General features: G+C 43.3%; 2 protein-coding genes across 4 annotated transcripts in view; one reads left to right on the plus strand and one right to left on the minus strand.

Moving 5' to 3' along the window:
• The window catches only part of cog7.S (component of oligomeric golgi complex 7 S homeolog), a 38,444-nt gene extending 32,551 nt beyond the window's left edge, over positions 1-5,893 (minus strand). The window contains exons 1-3 of one of the 2 annotated variants that reach the window (XM_018239202.2): positions 5,760-5,893; positions 3,839-4,089; positions 699-875 (exon numbers count right to left, since the gene is read on the minus strand). In XM_018239202.2, coding sequence (XP_018094691.1) covers positions 699-864 — 166 coding nt within the window. In that variant the 5' untranslated portion in view covers positions 865-875; positions 3,839-4,089; positions 5,760-5,893. Of the gene's footprint in view, positions 1-698; positions 876-3,823; positions 4,090-5,759 lie in introns of both variants that reach the window. The other variant, XM_018239203.2, reaches the window with a different exon arrangement.
• On the plus strand, positions 5,891-15,316 carry ears2.S (glutamyl-tRNA synthetase 2, mitochondrial S homeolog). Of its 2 annotated transcripts, none has more exons than XM_018239207.2 (9): positions 5,891-6,179; positions 7,338-7,493; positions 8,349-8,538; positions 9,142-9,614; positions 10,409-10,517; positions 10,591-10,729; positions 10,808-10,938; positions 13,577-13,712; positions 14,630-15,315. In XM_018239207.2, exons 1-9 carry the CDS (start codon positions 6,047-6,049, stop codon positions 14,711-14,713), a joined length of 1,551 nt encoding a protein of 516 aa, XP_018094696.1. In that variant the 5' UTR covers positions 5,891-6,046; the 3' UTR covers positions 14,714-15,315. The 2 variants fall into 2 exon arrangements, with proteins under 2 accessions (XP_018094696.1, XP_041434128.1); XM_041578194.1 differs by having other exon boundaries at positions 6,075-6,148; positions 14,630-15,316.
• Positions 15,317-18,943: the final 3,627 nt, after the last annotated feature.

Below are 18,943 nucleotides of genomic sequence, written 5' to 3' on the forward strand. Positions count from 1 at the left end.
GTCCAGTGGCCTGAAAATTTCAGATTATTCACATATTTACCAGTGTTTCTAATCTACAACTGATTTTAGGTACATACCAAGCACATTTTGGGGTCTACTTTGGTTTAAAATAATCAAAATATCCAGTGACATTGGGTTGTGCATGATGTCAGATCAAGGATCACTTATCTTGTGTGACTGCAGGCTCATTTATTTGCTGTACAGGTATGGGACCTGTTATTCAGAATGCTCGGGACCTGGTGCTTTCCAGATAATGGATCTTTCCGTAATTTCATACCTTAAGTCGGGCAAATCATTTAAACATTAAATAAACCCAATAGGCTGGTTTTGCCTCCAATAAGGATTAATTATATCTTAGTCGGGATCAAGTACAAGATACTATTTTATTATTACAGAAATCATTTTAAAAATGTGGATTATTTGGACAAAATGGAGTCTATGGGAGATATCCGTTCCATAATTCAGAGCTTTCTGTATAACGTGTTTCTGGATAACGAATCCCATACCCGTACAGAGAGCTGGAATCGCATATCATGGGTAAAATAATATTAAATGTTCAGCATTAAATTGCTTTCTTTCCACTTCTAATCAACTAAAAAAATGCTCAGTTTTCATGCAAATATTTTTATTTTAATGACAGCTTCCCTTTACTAAAACAAAAACATAAGAGGAATACTGTGATAAACAAACTGCAATACCTTCCACTGAGTTGTTCACCTCCTGGATGAAGAGTTGCAGTTTCATTACCAGAGTAGAGGCATGTGTGTCCACCTTGGTTGGTGCATCTTTTTGAACGGTCTTAAAAGCTGCATTTACCCATACCTTTACCTCAAAGTCATCAGCTAGAAAACGTGAGAAATCCATGGTGGTAGGATCTGAAAAATGAGTCAGCAAGAGACAGAGAATGGACATATAGAGCTAAATTAGAAGAATACGTATCAGCTATGAATTTTCAGCAAGAGACAGAGAGTGGACATATAGAGCTAAATTAGAAGAATACGTATCAGCTATGAATTGACTAGGCTATTAAATATGCAGTACATTGTCGCTACATTATTGTTGCCACCTGCCCGGTATTTTACCGGCCTAGCCAGTAAAACACCAGCCAAGGCTGGGGCCGGTATTACAAATTAACAGGCAATGTAGCTGCCGGTAAATTTGTAATACACCTAAAAAAAAGCCCGTGGCCTGCCCCCAACCTACCTTTTTTCCTGGGCTTCTTGCCAAATGCAACACGTTTGGCTCCGCTCCCTTTGACGGCCCGCCCCCTTTAGCGTCACGGCCTGCCATTTTAACCCCGCACCCTCCACCTGCCGGTGAAGATTATTTTAAAAGGTGGCAACCTTACGCTACATTAAAGGGATACTGCCATGGGAAAATATGGTTTTTTTTTTTAAAACAAATCAGTTAATAGTCCTGCTCTTTTCAAAAGAGCAAACTGATTTTATTATATTTAATTTTGAAATCTGACATAGGGCTAGGCATATTGTCAGTTTCCCAGCTGCCCCCAGTCATGTGACTTGTGCTCTGATAAACTTCAGTCACTCTTTACTGCTGCACTGCAAGTTGGAGTGGTATCACAACCTCCCTTCTCTCCCCCCCCCCCCAGCAGCCCATCAGCAGAACAATGGGTAACCAGATAACAACTTCCTGGTAGATCTAAGGGTAGGGGCACACCTGGAGATTGGGGGAGATTTAAGCTGGCCATCGACGCAAAGATCTGATCGTACGAATCGAGGATTCGTATGATTTTCGGACCGTGTGTGGAGAGTCCCGACATTTTTCGTCCGGCGGAGATCGGTCGTTTGGTCGATCGGACAGGTTCGAAAATTTCTGTCGGCTGCCGATAATATCTCTGCGTGTATTGCCGATCGTATGATTTTCAGTGGGAGACTGTCACTAGCTTTGGTTGGACATAGATATCGTACGATTGCTGTCAGGGGCAGAACATCTGATCTGTTCTTTAACTAATCTGACTGGTAAGACTTTGATCTGAATGGCTAGTGGCGGGTTGGGAGATGGGAAAGTCCGATCGTACGATGATTCGTACGATCGGATCTTTGCATCTATGGCCAGCTTTAGTCGCCCAGCAACTAATCGCCTCTTCTTTGGGGCGACTAATCTCCCAGAACTGCTTCCCCGTGTCTTCCGCCGGGCATTAATGAAAAAACCGCCTGCGCCAATGCACTCGTTGTGCTTCGATTTCCGAAGTCGTCTGAAGTTTCCTCACAAGTACTGTAAACTTCGGGCGACTTCAGAAATCAAAGCGCTCATTCCCTAAGAACAGCACTCAATAGTAAAAATTTATTTTCCGCTGTGGCTCCTTCAGTTACATTGAGTAGGAGAAACAACAGCCTGCCAGAAAGCAGTTCCATAGTGCAGCACGGACTTTTTCTGAAAGCACGTGACCAGGCAAAAAAATTGCCTGCCCAACCAATATCTGGTTGAAAATCTGACAATTATCTATAAGGCAAGTTTGAAAATCCTGTAAGGCAACAACTGCATTTGAGCTTTATAGGCTAGCATTATGATTCAATTCTTGGCTGCTAGGGTGGGGGTGGACAAATTGGGCACAGATATGACCAAACAAGTGGATCCTGAAGATTTAGCAAAGCTTATGTAAAGAAAAGATCTATGACAAGGGCTTAAGGTGGCCATAGACGCACATATAATATCGTACAAAACTAATTTTGGTATGATATTTGGTGCGTGTATGGTGGGAAAAGAGCCGACCGATATTTTCAGAAGACTTGGATATCGGTCGGCTGGTCGATCGGGCTGGACGGAAAATTGTGATCGGGTGCCTTTGAAGGCACCCAAACATCTTCTATTTTTAAGTGCTGAAGTCAACAGTTAGAATTCTATTGTTTCTACCTGTATAGCTGATGATTCAGCTCTACCCGTGTGTATTGAAACTAACGATCGTTCTCTCCATGAAAGATCGTAATTGTTACGTCTATGGCCACCTTTACTGGAATACAGAGAAATCACTGATTCCTTATTATGTCAGGTGAACACACATAGGCTGAAATTTTAGCTGCCAACTGGATCCTTCCAGACCGAGTCAGACTATTGTATGAAACCTGGAACCCTTGGGAAGTCCTACCCAACTAATATCTAGTCCAAAATTGGCCAGATATCTATTGTGTTGTTTTGAAAATACCATCAGACAAGGATTGCACCTGTAGTTGATGGGGTTTTTGCCTGATGTCCCAACAATCCGATCAGGATAATTGGACAAAGCGTGAAATGCAACAATCTACTCGTTTGGTGACCGTGCCAACGTGTATGGCCAACTATTTAAGCATGTCAAGGAATAACAGCAATTAAAGGGGACCCGTCACCCAAAAAAATGATTCAAAATCCTATTTTATCACATTAGTCAAGCAAAATTAACTTTAATTATATATTATTTGATTCTTGTTTCCTTCAGTCTGGGAATTCATAATTATAACAAGCAGATAGGAGCCATTTTGTGGACACTGTTATTAAGGCAAGTCTTGCATCATCTCCGAATCTTGTTTGTGCACCAGAATGGGGGACCTGATGTCCATCCCCATGCCCTGGCTACACAATTAAATGGTGAAGAGAACTGGGGAATGTGTGCTTAAGGCATAGAGGAGGGGCAGACAATATTTGATTGACAGCTGATAATTTTAAATGAGCTCATAACCGCTATGAATGCTTTAATAAAAAATAGAAATTGGATTTCATGTTTAATTTGAAAAGGACTTTTATTATACAGATTTTTGTGTCTGGGGGACAGGTCCACTTTAAACAAGTTTCTTTATCAATGCCAGCCCCTCTCGATCTACTTACTTACTAGCAATCCACTTACTAGGAGAAAACTTGCAGGTCTCTGTCACCAGCTACACTTCACCATGTAGAGTCCTTTGGCTGAATTCAGTGCAAAGTGACAGTCGATGATTCTTCACAAGACACTTTCCTTGACGTGGCAGAACTTCACAATGTAGGTAACATAGTTCTGTTGCAGATGAACTGTTGAGGCCCACCTGGCATCATAATTCTGATTTTGGTTGAAATTCCAATATTCCTTCTGGCAAGCCTAAGGTTTCATCGTGTCGTGTGCTGTGAGAGAAAGGAAACCATATATATTCAGATGTCATTTTATGATTTCAAATAGTGATTTTCGGATCATACAGTTGCAAGCTCAACGGCGCAGGTGTATATGTACCCACTGTTTATACAACGCCTAATGTATTTGTGGGCTAAGTGATGAGGAAACTTTAGGATAACCGGTGATAATGGAAAGAGTCCCATGACAAGCACTGTGGTTAGAGAATTGCTGGGTGTACAGTGTAATGTATCAAGGGCTCATGGGCACCAACCTGAGGGAAAACATAATGAAGCTCAGAGATATGAAACCTTCCAACCTCCATCTATTGTTGAACTACAACTCTCACATCCTCTGACAGCATTTGGGTGTAGGAGGACTGCTGAGTGTTCCTGACCAATATCAGAAGGCAAAGCCACATTCCTGATGTGTATGAGTATTACACAATTAAAGGCAAAGAAATAAAATCCAATTTTTACTTTCTTTAATGAAAAAGAAATACTTTAATTAAAAAATGTGTACTGTTTTTATAAGAAACCTGACTGTGTGCAGTGAAATTCCACCTTCCTTTTACTTGCTCTGACTGCTGCACATAGGAAACTTCAGATGGTCCCTAACTGCTCTTCAGGGAAACAATCCCCCCACCTTACTTCCCTGACCTCCAGCAGCTTTGTTTGTTTCCCTATAAAGCAGGCAGCACTGTGTAGGGGCATGTACAAGGCCTCTCTGTCAGTCACATACACAACCTAAAGCTTTAAGTGATTGGTGCAGGACTGTATAAGGGGCAGACTCATTGAAAGTGACCATTTAAAGGCAGAACTATGGCACAATATACATCTGGTTAGTATTTTAAACCTCTTTATTTCACTAATAACATTCACAGCGGGAAAAAGCAGTTTTTAGGAACACCAGGACAAAATTTTTATGTAAATTCCGGGAAATCATTGCTTAAAATCAGGGAAATGCACCCATTGAAATGCATAATAAATTGGTGGGACCACAAATAAAAAAAATTAAAATGCGGGAATACTTAAAATCGAGGTTTCGGACGGTCCCTAACTGCTCTGCAGGGAAACAATCATACTTTCAAACGGCAGTGAAGAGTCCCTCCACCTTACTTCCCTGCCCTTGAGAAGCTTTGTTTGTTTCCCTGTAGAGCAGCCGGCGACTGTGTAGAGATTTGTATCCACAGAGTGACCCAGTGCAGTCTGTATATTCTGATTATTAATCAGTCTTGCTGTATCGGCTTCTGTGGCAGATATTATTTGACTTGTGCTGTTTTGATCATTTATGATGATCTCTAAGCTTAACCCTTCCATCAGAAGCCCAGACCACACTGAGCATGTGCACAGTTTTGGTCTTGCAAAGGTGTTTAACAAAGTTACAAGATGGTGATCCCCTGAGGCCAACTTACATAAATCCTTTGTTTGATTAGGCTTGTGGCGCAGTAAGTTCGTGTTTATGTTTAGTATACAAAATCCAGCATTTCTAGCCTTATTCTATTTTAGACTTTCCTTGTCCTTTAAACATGTTTCCCCCCCTGTGGCCCCTGAGGGGCCCAGGGCAAAAAGGTACGCTCCTTAGTTACGCTTCTACACCCTTTGACTCAAAGGAGGTCTTAACACTTTTCTGTTTTCACACAGAAACGCTCCATTTATATCAGGAAATTAAGTGTGTCACTTACATTGTCAGGGAACCACTGTAGCGTCTTACACGTCACCTGCACATGCGCACTCAGCAAGGAACTGGCAAATCCTTTAGTTCGAGACTGACAAGAACAGGACTTCCTCGTCCTGTACCAATGCGCAGGCTGCTTTGATTTTCTGCTGTTGCCAGGCAGCATGAAGCCGAACTCTTCTATTGGAGAAAGAAGAGTCACGTGCAACTAACCCGGAAGTCGTATGTGCTGTCACATGTATCTATGCAGTAACCCGGTTCCCTTGAGAAGGACGGGCACTCTAGAGCAGGGATATGCGTCCTGCCCTCATCCCGGGGAAATGGTTGTCCCGAACGCTGGAACTTGCCACCGGCCTGGGGAGGAGGAGGTGCAGTGTTAGGGCGTCAGGGAGAGAGGTGCGTGTCAGATTTGCACCCAGCCCCACTGGTAAGTTTCTTTCCTTTTCCCCTATTCCCTTGCCACATACAGAACAACCTCCCATAGAACTGCCAGGCTAGTTGTGCTGTAATGCCATTATTCCTTTAAACGCTTTACTATCCTATTATGTCTCTACGTGCCCCTTCTGCTTCAGTCACAGTTCCCCAAGCTGTAGCCCCGCCCACACACACTATTAGCCAATCACAGTTGTGTTTTTCTCCATTTAACCAAATGTAACCAAATGTAAAAAGTGGTTTCATGATCCATAGAAAACTGAAAGCTCTTCCTTCACTGCTTTCTGCATTCAATAGTTATACTGTCAGATTCCTTGCTGTATGCTATGTACTTAAAGAATGGCCAATTTTAAGTGACTTTTCAATTGGTCAATTTTAAGTGACTTTTCAATTGGTCTTCTTTATTATTATTGGGTTTTTTTTTAATTGTTTTGCACCAATAACTGTGCACTCATACATACAGGGCTTATTTTAGGTTCAGTCCCACCCTAGGCCCCCGACAGACAGATTTTTTTATCTTAAAAATGAGTTACATTTTTAAATGCACCCCTTTAAAGCTGCTGCTTTAGGGCAGAGACACACGGGAAGATTAGGCGAGATTTAGTCACCCGGCGACTAATCTTCCCGAAAAGCCATCTCACCGTCTAGACTCTAAATCGCCGGCGGGATGGCACTCTGATCGCTTCGGTTTTCCAAAGTCGCCTGAAGTTTCCTCGTAAGGCAACTTCGGAAAACAAAGCGTTCCGAGTGCCATCCGGCATCCTAGCTGGAGGTAAGGCAGTTCGGTGAGATTAGTCGCCCGAAGAAGAATCGATTTGTCGCTGGGCGACTAGTCTCCCATAATAGCAGGGTGCAGGCCCGGACTGGCAATCTGTGGGTTCTGGCAAATGCCAGAGGGGCTGCTATAAGGTCCCATAGACAGTCACTATTTAGTGGGCTGGTGGGGTCTGTTTGGGCCTCTTTGTGAGCTGATTTGGGCCTCTGTGTACCTGAAATGCCAGGGCCTATTTTAATTCTCAGTCCGGGCCTGGCAGGGTGTTTCTCTGTCCTAAGGCTATGCAATATTCAGTTCAATCCAAAGCTCCATGTGGGAAACACTGTGCATTTATTATGTTGGTATAGTCCATCAGTAACTGATTTTTCTCTTCTCCAGGGTTTCTGCACCTCGGGGGCTTGCGCACAGCTCTCTATAACTACTTGTTTGCCAAGAAACATGGAGGGGCTTTTATCCTGCGACTTGAAGACACAGACAGGAGCCGGTTGGTCCCTGGGGCAGCTGAGAGCATTGAGGACATGCTGGAATGGGCAGGTGAATAGGATTTGCATCAGTGGGACTGACACTGAGACTACACGAATATGTTCATCATCCTCGGCCATCATGTGATTACACTGCTGCATTTTGGTTGAAGTGACATGAATAAACCGGATTTTATAATTGTAGCATTCATGAGATGATCTGGTCTCTTCACTTAATGATTCACAGGTTGTTAAACTACAACTCCAGACATCTCCCCTCAGTGTTCCTATTCTGCCTCCAGTTAGTCGTGGTAGAAATGGGATTGAATTTACATTTAACAGTAGCTTTCTCACAAGAGCACAGCCTTTAGATGAGCTTTAATTCCTTGACTTTTTAAAATCATAATCCAAAAGATGTTTGCTTGAGTTAAAAACAGAATACCTTCTCACCCTAAGCTGAACAAGGTATAAAATGGCTGCCTCTCTGAAGGGAAGTAACAGCTGCCCTAAAATCACATGACTCATTTAAAAATCAGTGGTAGCGAGTAGTGATGTGCGGGCCGGGCCGTTACCCACGGGTTTACCTGCTGCTCAGGCGGGTTCGACCACGCACGTGACCTTCCAAATGCCAGCTTCCGACTTCCGGATTGACTTTTTATAGAGGCGTGCCTCTCGCCCCGCCCCTTTTGTGATGTCATCGTGGGGGCGGGTCTATAAAAGAGACCGGAAGTCGGGCTCAGGCGCGGGTGGTCGGAGGGCGGTTGCGGGTCTGGAAAAGCCTGACCCGCATATCACTAGTAGTGAGGTACTGGCTGGCAAGATATCCATGCTGCAAAGCAATGTAAACTGTGGGATAATAATCGTATAGTAAGAGCTATATGCCCAGTGGGCAGCACAGTTCCAAACTCGAGTTTTCTCCTTTTTGCAGGTATCCCACCAGATGAGAGTCCAAGGCATGGCGGGCCCTGTGCTCCTTATGAGCAGTCAAAGCGCCTTGACCTCTACCATGCAGTGGCACAGACACTGCTAGACACCGGAGCTGCATATCGTTGCTTTTGTACGCCACAACGACTAGAGCTGCTAAAAAGAGAAGCCGTGCGAAACAGACAGACGCCACGGTAAGAGTTTGCTGCTTGTGTTAAAGGAACAATAACATCAAAAATTAAAGTGTTTTAAAGTAATAAAAAATATAATGTAGTGTTGCCCTTCACTGGTAAAACTGCTGTGTTTGCTTCAGAAACACTACTATAGTTTATATAAATAAGCTGCTGTGTAGCAATGGGGGCAGCCATTCAAAGGAGAAAAGGCTCAGGTTACACAGCAGATAAGCTCTGTAGAACATAATGGTGTTATCTGCTTTTTTCAGTTTCCGCCATTGCTACGCAGCAGCTTGCAGGGCAACACTACATGATATTTTCATTACTTTAAACGCTTTTATTATTTGGTGTTACTGTTCCTTTAATAGCATGGGGCTTGTTGTAACATTGGCAGATGCATACTCAAAATCTAATTTGCTTTGCTTCCATAAATGACCTCTGTTTGTGCTGTGTGACTGTGGCTCTGTACCCATGGGAGCTCACACAAATGCTAAAAACACGGATCTGCGTGCCGGAAATTGTAATGTCGGGCTTTCCCTAAATGCTGCTAATGTATCTTCCTGCAGTAGTAGCCATCTACCGTATATTTATTTACATTAAACCCATAGTTTCTTTTCTCTGAAGATACGACAACCGCTGCCGACATTTGACTCCAAAACAAGTGGAGGAGAAGCTGTCCCGAAGCTCCCCGTATGTTATCCGATTTCATCTGCAAGAGGGTCCCCAGCCTTTTCAGGATCTTGTCTACGGCTGGACTCAGCATGATGTGGCCAGTGTGGAGGGTGACCCAGTGATTCTAAAAGGAGATGGTTTCCCCACCTACCATCTAGCTAATGTAGTGGACGATCACCGTATGGATGTCAGCCATGTGCTCAGGGGAGCGGAGTGGCTCATTTCCACAGCCAAACACCTTCTTTTGTATCAAGCCCTGGGCTGGCAGCCTCCACAGTTTGCTCATCTCCCTTTATTGCTGAACAAGGACGGCACCAAATTGTCTAAACGGCAAGGGGATATCTTTATCCAGCATTATGTACACAGTGGTTACCTGTCTGATGCCCTTCTGGACCTCATCACCAACTGTGGTTCAGGATTCATTGGTAACAGTGGCCAGAATTCACTCTACAATATAAAATTTAATTCCTGAACCAACAAGTGTATTTTTTTAGTTGTAATATTGGTGTGTAGGCGCCATCTCCGGTCATTTTGCCTGGTCATGTGCTTTCAGGAAGAGCCAGCACTTTAGGATGAACTGCTTTCAGGAAGGCTGTTGTTTCTCCTACTCAATGTAACTGAATGTGTCTCAGTAGGACCTGGATTTTACTATTGAGTGCTTTTCTTAGATCTACCAGGGAGCTTTTATCTTATATCAGGGAGCTGGTTACCTTCCCAATGTTCTGTTGTTAGGCTGCTGGGGGGGGGGGTGATATCCCTCCAACTTGCAGTACAACAGTAAAGAGTGACTGAAGTTTATCGGAGCACAAGTCACATGACTGGGGCAGCTTGGGAACTATCAATATGTCTGCTGGAGCAGACATGTTTTGAAAAGAAAATATTTTCCCATGACAGTATCCCTTCAACAAGAAAAACAGAAATGTATAGAAACGTATTAGGTGAGAGACATAGAGCCCTGCAGTGTAATTTGCCTGTGGTTATGTGGTCAGTCTTGGAATGTACAATATACATGATTAATGTCCTTAATGGTAAGAACCAAAACAATAGTCAACTTGTATTTTTTTACTAGTCCTCAGATTCAGTGAAGACTTTGTTATAGGGCATGTAGGGGGCCTAGATAAAGCTACAGACGTATAGGAATTCTAGGGGTGATTACAGCATGTACTTATTAGTATGGAATATTCTGTGGGTCACTTGTCATTTTTATTTTTCCAATTAGAAAACCAGATGGGTCGCACTCTTGACACACTTATCCAGCAATATGAACTGGGCAAAACCAGCACCCACTCGGCTCTGTTGGATTTGGACAAGCTCCCAGAATTTAACAGGTACATGTGGTACAATAGTGACCCTGTGATTACTTGGGAATGTCCTAAGCTCATGTATTCATCTCTTTCCTAGAATTCACCTCACCAGCTGGATTGATGGCACCGAAACTCGAGTTCAGCTGGTTGGACAGCTCCAGGCCCTGCTTAAAGACACATATAAAGATCTAGAGTTGGACAAAAAGCTCATCGAGCGGATATTATTGCTTAGGAAGGTGGGTAGCACGGAGCTGTGAAGATCATACTTTGTGCACGTATGGTTCTATAAGGTTTCCTCTGTGCTTCCCTATCAGGGCCACTTGTGTCGTCTGACGGACCTGCTGTCCCCCGAATATTCCTACCTGTGGATCAGGCCTTCAGTGATAAGGGAACAGCTGCAGTGTCTCACAAGCGAAGGCAGTAAGATTAAAGACCTTGTGGTAAGGTAAGAAATTTGGTTTTTGTGGACCCAAGAGGACCCTTGGTGATATCCAGCCTTTAAAGGAGAAGGAAAGCTACTGAAGCAGTTTATTGCCAATAGATTAGCCACAAAAGTGCAAACTATAGCACTATATTTATGCTGCAGAATGCTTTACCATACCTGACTAAACAGCTGTAGAAGCTCTCTGTTTGTTTAGGATAGCAGCTGCCATATTAGCTTGATGTGACATCACTTCCTGCCTGAGTCTCTGCCTGCTCACTCATAGCTCTGAGCTCAGATTACACCAGGGAGGGGAGGGAGAGAGGAGCAAACTGAGCATGCTCAAGCCCCAGCCCTGGAGGTTTATACTGAAAACAGGAAGTCTGATACAGAAGCCCATGTGTACACAATAGAAGGAAAGAAATGTGGTGGGGTTTTTTTTTTGAGAATCATTACTTTGAGGGTTTACTGGTGTATTTATATAGACCTTAAAAAGCTTACTAAATTTTAGTCTTTCCTTCTCCTGTATAACATTAAAAATCAGTTGTTAAATACCAAAGTTCTACCATGGCAGAAACTACATAAACTTGATATTACAATGTAACAACTAGTTCCTGCACTGTTGAGCTGTCCCAAGTCATTGGTTAGTGGTGGGGAGCTAAGACTGAAAGCCAGTTAGGGTGAGAATTGGGAAAAATGATCATTTGCTTTCCTAGATACATGAAAAGCCCAGCTTGAAGGTCAAATTCGGAGTGAATATGCTACCCCAGATAGTGACCCTATGAGGAAATGACATCTGTATTGCAACATTTTATAGATCTGTAATTATTTCATAAACTATGGGGAGACCCTGGCCAAAACATGGACCTCTTCAGCTTGAAATAGTTTGAGAACCTCTCTCTCTTAGGGGGACCAATATTAATCCAACGACAAATCATAAATTACATCTCATATAAAAATTGATTAATATTATTGGAAGGGGCAGCATAGCGGCTTATTGGTTGCTTCCATGCAACACAGGATTCCCAAGTTCAATGTTCTCATTAATATGACAGCCTGAACATGAAGGCAGTGGAAGTTCAGTCACTGGGCTATGTTATTAAAGTTCTGGGCAGTAAAAAGATTACTTTCAAATGCTTGTACACATCCATTTTGTTGCAAGAAATGGTGATTTATTTATATTTCTTATATTCCATACATACAGATATTAAGCTAAACCCTTTAAAGGAGAACTAAACCCTAAATTGTGGCTAAAAATGCCATATTTTATATACTGAATGTATTGCACCAGCCTAAAGTTTCAGCTTGTCAATAACAGCAATGATCCAGGACTTCAAACTTGTCACAGGGGGTCACCATCTTGGAAAGTGTCTGTGACACTCACATGCTCAGTGGGCTCTGAGCAGCTGTTGAGAAGCTAAGCTTAGGGCTCGTCACTAATTATCCAGCAGAAAATGAGGTTTATCTGTAATATAAACTGATGCTACAGGTTTGTTGATTATTAAATTCTGATGCTAATTGCACTGGTTTCTGTGCTGCCATGTAGTAATTATCTGTATTAATTACTAATCAGCCTTATATTGTGACATTTCTATTCTATGTGTACTGTATATTGTGAGTGGGTCCCTAAGCTCAGTAAGTGACAGCAGCACAGAGCATGTGCAGTGAATCAGCAGAAAAGAAGATGGGAAGCTACTGGGGCATCTTTGGAGACACAGATCTTTACTGCTAAAGGGCTGTGGTTTCCTTGGGCTGGTACAGAAGCCCAAAACATAATGTACAACATGTCTAACCTACTTTAGTTAGGCTTTAGTTCTCCTTTAATTACAGCAGCTGTCATTGCTTGCTTGGTAGATGGTGGGCTTGACCCTGCAGTTGCCTAACTGTCTGAATATATAGCAGATAAGTCTCTCTTTCCTGTAGTCAGCTGCCATATGGAAGCAATCTGGTCCAAGTTGTAGTTTATCAAAAAGTTAGTGATATAATGGTGAGAGGGTTGGTTTATCTTAAAGCGGTTGTTCACCTTTAATTTAACTTTTCATATAATGTAGAGAGTGATATTCTGAGACAATTTGCAACTGTCATTTAGCTTTTTATTCAGCAGCTCTCCAATTTGCAATTTCAGCAGTCAGGTTGCTAAGTTCTTAATTACCCTAGCAACCATGCATTGATTTGAATAAGAGACTGGAATATGAAAAGGAGAGGCCTGAATAGAAAGATAAGTAATAAAGGTAGCGATAAATATACATTTTGTAGCCTTAGTGAGCATTTGGTTTTAGATGGGGTCAGTGACCCCCATTTGAAAGTTGGACATAGTCAGAAGCAGAAGGCAAATAATTAAAAAATAAACAACAAAGACCAATTGAGAAGTTGTTAAGAATTAGCCATTCTATAATATAATAAAAGTTAACTTAAAGGCGGACCACCCCTTTAATGCCTGAAGCCTGAGCAGCAACGTCATTTTCTAAGGATTTCACTGGAATTTTATTTGCTGTTATTGCACTGCAGGTTCCACCCAGTGACACAATTCAGAATACATTGTTGTTGGTTAAGACCTGTAAAAAGCACCTGAGTTTCCTTAGGTCATTCAAAAGTCATTGGTTTCAAGGGATATGTTTTTATTTATCTCAGTAAAAAATTGTTGTTTTTTTTTATCCGTCAGATTGCTGCAAGAGAATGCCAGTGACTTAAGCCTGGACACATTAAACGGAGAACTGAGGAGGCGGCTGAAACATGTGAAAGACACAAAGTACAGCAGTGCAATGAAACTGCTCCGCATGGCTCTGAGTGGACACGAGGTACGGCTCCCCCCCCCCCATAGGCAATAATGGAATCCTGCTTGGTTTTTCTGGAAAGCATAGTTTACTCAAATTTTGATCAAAGATGATCTTAATAGAGAGGGATTTTCAGTGCTTTATACAGTAAATAAACCCCTTTACTTTGTAGTAAAGCTTTAAAGCATATTTTAAATGCAGTGATCTAACCAGGATTCATGTGTATCTGTCTACCTACATTTTGACTGACTTGCCTCTGCTTAAAGGGATCCTGTCATCGGAAAACATGTTTTTTTCAAAACGCATCAGTTAATAGAGCTACTCCAGCAGAATTCTGCACTGAAATCCATTTCTCAAAAGAGCACATTTTTTTATATTCAGTTTTAAAATCTGACATGGGGCTAGACATTTTGTCAATTTCCCAGCTGCCCCATGTCATGTGACTTGTGAAGGCCAATTGAATTGATAGCCATTCTACAACATACTAAAATTAAAGGAAATTTCAACCCTTTTAAAAAAAAAAAACCCTACCCCCCACGTAGACCCCCTCCCTCCTCCACCCCTCAGCGCAGATTCAGGCATTGGAGTTCCACGCAGCCATCTTCTGGGTCTTCGGTGAGCTGCATGGGAGACCGGCGCATGCGCAGTTGGAGCAATTTTCCGGTTTGGGACAACTGCGCATACGCCAAAATGGACATAAATTGCTGAAGCGCATGAAGATGACACAAAGACCCGGAAGATGGCTGCGTGGAACTCCGATGCCTGAATCTGCGCCGAGGGGCAAGTATAAGGTTAGGGGCACTTCCCCGGGGGTGAGGAAGGAGGGGGGTCTACGTGGGTTGAATTCTCCTTTAAGGTGAACTAACCCTTTAATTTGCTAACTTGGAGTGAGTCTCTCTGGTGACCCAGTAATAACCTTGAGTTTACTTGTGTTTCCCCAGCACGGACCGAGTGTAGCCGAGATGCTGATATCCCTGGGGCACGAGGAATCCATTGTCCGGCTACAGAATGTTTTCCCTGACTGAAGACCTTTTGCTGTTCCTGTGACAGGGCCCCAAAATACACTCATTATTAATAAATTCATTTTTATAAAAGACTGTGTTCCTGTATATGTCACTGCTTCCAGCTGGTCTGTTTGGACTTTTCTGTCTGAATCTATAGGTAAAAACATTCACACCCAGCAAAATCTGATGTAAATTCTGTCGGTGAGTGCAAGCAGCCACGGCTACACATGCCACATTAAAAATGTAGCCCTTGGGGCATGGCCGACCAGGCGAACGGGGAAGACTTGCTGCCGTGGTGCTCCCGGGGTTTCAACATTAATCTCCCCACATCCTCACAGTACTGACAACCTTTCACTGTCAGAGGAAACTACATACCACAGAGACCGTCCGCTGAGGAGAGTGTTAACTCCCGCCTAACAGTGCGTGCAAAGCCGGGGACTCTGGTAGTCTCAATCCTGGAAGTGCCCGCAACTAGGGTTGCCACGTTATCCAGAAAAAAATACCGGCCTTCCTATATATTTATCATTGGAATCAATTAGCATTTTTAGCGGCCAGGTGGCAACCCTACCTGCAACGGAACCGCGACCAGAGCCAGACCAGGTTAACTCAACCCGGTTAAGACACAGCAGATACACTGAGGCTGCTTGCTGAGGGTAGGGCTGCCACCTGGCGGGTATTTTACCAGCCTGGCTGGTAAAAATGATGGTTGATCCCATTGTTTTTAAAAGGGAAAAAAGATAAATATATGGGAAGGCCGGTATTTTTTTCAAGAAAAGGTGGCAACCCTAGCTGAGGGGTGAGTGGCAGTTGGACCCCAGGGGCACCCTTTTACACCCACAATCTGCCTGGCACTCCCCAGTACCTCCTGCCATGCTCAAGCCAGTAAAATAAGGGACCACTGACTCCTACAGGCTTTTGGGCTACTATATAAGCACACTACAGAGCTTATAAGCCTATATTGGGTGCAAATCTCGCTGAGAACATTTTGCCCATATGTAGTATTCTATAACTACAGGGCACTGCTGTACATGTGATCCTCATCCTGTGATTACGTCACACTGCTCACCATTGACATTAGGGTCAACAAACTTCTACTATTTGGCACAGGCTCTTCGTTGGTTTATCCAAATTGATTTAAACAGATAATATGGGGAAAAACAAGCACAAAGCGAGCTCTGAGGCAGCTGCACGTTTGGAGCAATATGCCTGCAGCAACAGCCAAAAAACTGCTGTCCCCTCCTCCCCCACCCCAAGTGTCTCCCCCCACTCCAGGCTTCTGCTGGTAATGAGCTGAGAGTCCTGCAGTACCAACCTCAGAAGATCTAATCTCAGCTATCCTGCTATGCCAAATCACCTTAAGGCTAAGGCCACACTAGGCGATAGCGCCGCGATTTGACTCGCGGCGACTTTTCGCCGCAACTTTTAAGCCGCAATCGCTGGGGAAACTTTTGCGCTGGCGTCTATGGGGAATCGCGAAAAATCGCCAGCGTAAAAACACACGCGGCGATCTTTTCTCTACTGTCGCTCGAAATTGCCTCGCTAGGCGATTTCAAGCAACAATAGAAAAAAGATCGCCGCGTGTGTTTTTAAGCTGGCGATTTTTCGCGATTCCCCATAGACGCCAGCGCAAAAGTTTCCCCAGCGATTGCGGCTTAAAAGTCGCAGCGAAAAGTCGCCGCGAGTCAAATCTCGGCGCTATCGCCTAGTGTGGCCTTAGCCTAAAGGGTGGTTTACCTTCAAACAACTAGTTGTTTTTAGATAAATCACCAAAAATAACGACTGTTCTTATAATATTGAAGTGTCATTTTTCACCTTCTGAAGCAGCTCTGGGAAGGGGGGGGGGTCGCCGACCCTGAAAACTGTTCTAAACTGATACATTTAGTTGATACATTTGTTATCTTTGTCCCTGCTGAGCAGAATCCCTGAGTTTCATTACAGGCAGCTGTTAGAATTGATACAATAGTTGCTAATACTCCAGAGATGCTGCTGAGAAATGTATTAACTAAATGTTGCAAAATTGTAACAGTTCAGAGTCTGCACCTGAATTACTGAGCTGCCAGACTCAAACACCAGAGACATTCAACTTTAAACTTAGCTTTTGGAAAAACAGTATAAAAGTTGGAAAGTAATTGAAAAAAGTCTAACAATCTAAAAACAGCTGAATTAAAAAAAAAATGTTTGGAAGATGAACAACCCCTTCTACATTTACTACTAAAATTGAAGAACTAAAGGTGGCTCTGTCTCTGATTAAACAAAACATCCGAAAAAGAACCATTGAACTAGAGGAAAGGGTTGGAGATCGCACAACGCACCTGCCTCAAGATTTGCACCATATTAAACTTCAACTCCAAACCATGACAGACCGCATAGATGACTTGGGAGAACCGGCAGTGCAGGTCAAATATCAGAATTCTGGGGCTCCCAGAGCGGTGTAAAGGTAACCAGCCCTAAATATTTGCAGAAAAATGGCTTAAAGAAACACTGGGCCAGAATGTGTTCTCACCACACTTTGTGGTAGAACAGGCTCACCTGATACCGCTAAGACCCCTGGCGTTCAACCATGGGCATTTCTTATTAAACTGCTTATTAAACTGCACTAAAAGAGGCTAGAAAGAAAGGAGCAAGGATCTCGCTTTATCCTGATTATTCAACCACAGTACAGAAGAAACAACACAGGAGTCAAACGTAAGATCAGAGAGCTTGGCCTAGACAACAGTCCTGCACGGGTCCATTTTTTTGGAACCCGTACCGGACCCGTAACCACAACCCGGATCTACAACCTGCATTCTTACCCGCTTGGACCTGCAACCCGACCCGCAAGTACCTTATCCGCAACCTGGACCTACGACCCGCTGACCATCAAGAATCAGGAAGTGCTGTCATTGTAGACCGGAAGTGACATCAGAAGAAGGCGCGATCACAAAAAAAGGAGTAAAAATCGCTATTGAGAAGACCCGCGGCCCGACCCACAAACCCGCATCTATACCCACACCCGGAACTTCTACCTGCAACCCGCAGGGTACCTCAGGTTTTTGCGGGTAACCCACAAGTACACAGCCAGCTTCAGGAATCTAGCCTAGACTACGCAATGCTCTACCCTGCAAAATTGAAAGTGATGGATAGTGGAAAGGCCACTTCTTTGAGCAACCAAACTCCAAGTTTAAAAACAGTGACTGAACCTGAGCCAAGGACTCATGCAATCCCAACAGTTGATGACCCTTTAAATCTCCATCATATTTGCAGGGCTGAGTATAACCGGATATCCAAAGGCGCCAATTTTTCTCCTAATGGGAAACTTCTTTTCAATGCTCTTAACAACAGCGGCAATATGATAATTGGAAAGGATTTATAGAGCAAATATAACAGCCTAGAAATCGCTTCCCAGGGAATTGTATACATGTACAGTAGGTTCTTGCTCAGCTGCTAAAAACAGCTTTTATCCTCTGCTTTTTCTGGGAAGGCTAGATGTTCAAACTTTGTTGGTGGGATTTGCTTCAGAAGATATTGGGCATTGGGGATCAGTGTGTTCCAATTCATCCCACAAGTTTCCAGTTGGGTTGATATCAAGGCTCTGTGCATAACAATTATGTTCTTCCTCTGCTCTCCCCAAACCGTTAGTACAAAGTAGGAAGCATAGAATTGTTAAGGATGTCATTGTATGATGTAGTGGCTTCTGTGTTGCCAGTGATACCTGTGGCTTTAAGGAGAAGGAAAGACAAAAACTAAAAAAATACACCAGTAAACCCTCAAAGTAATGCTGCTCTGAGTTTCAAAAGAAACACCACATTTCTTTCCTTCTATTGTTTACACATGGGCTTCTGTATCAGACTTCCTGTTTTCAGCTTAAACTTCCAGGGCTTGAGCATGCTCAGTTTGCTTCGCTGTCCCTCCTCCCCTCCCTGCTGTAATCTGAGCCCAGAGCTATGAGTGAGCAGGGAGAGACTCAGGAAGGAATTGATGTCACAACAAGTTATAATGGCCGCTGCTATCCTTAAAGGGATACTGTCATGGGAAAACATGTTTTTTTCAAAACGCATCAGTTAATAGTGCTGCTCCAGCAGAATTCTGCACTGAAATCCATTTTTCAAAAGAGCAAACAAATTTTTTTATATTCAATTTTGAAATCGGAAATGGGGCTAGACATATTGTCAGTTTCCCAGCTGCCCCAGTCATGTGACTTGTGCTCTGATAAACTTTAGTCACTCTTTACTGCAAGTTGGAGTGATATCACCCCCTCCCTTTCCTCCCCAG

This window comes from Xenopus laevis, chromosome 9_10S (genome assembly GCF_017654675.1).
Source record: "Xenopus laevis strain J_2021 chromosome 9_10S, Xenopus_laevis_v10.1, whole genome shotgun sequence".
NCBI lineage: Eukaryota > Metazoa > Chordata > Amphibia > Anura > Pipidae > Xenopus > Xenopus laevis.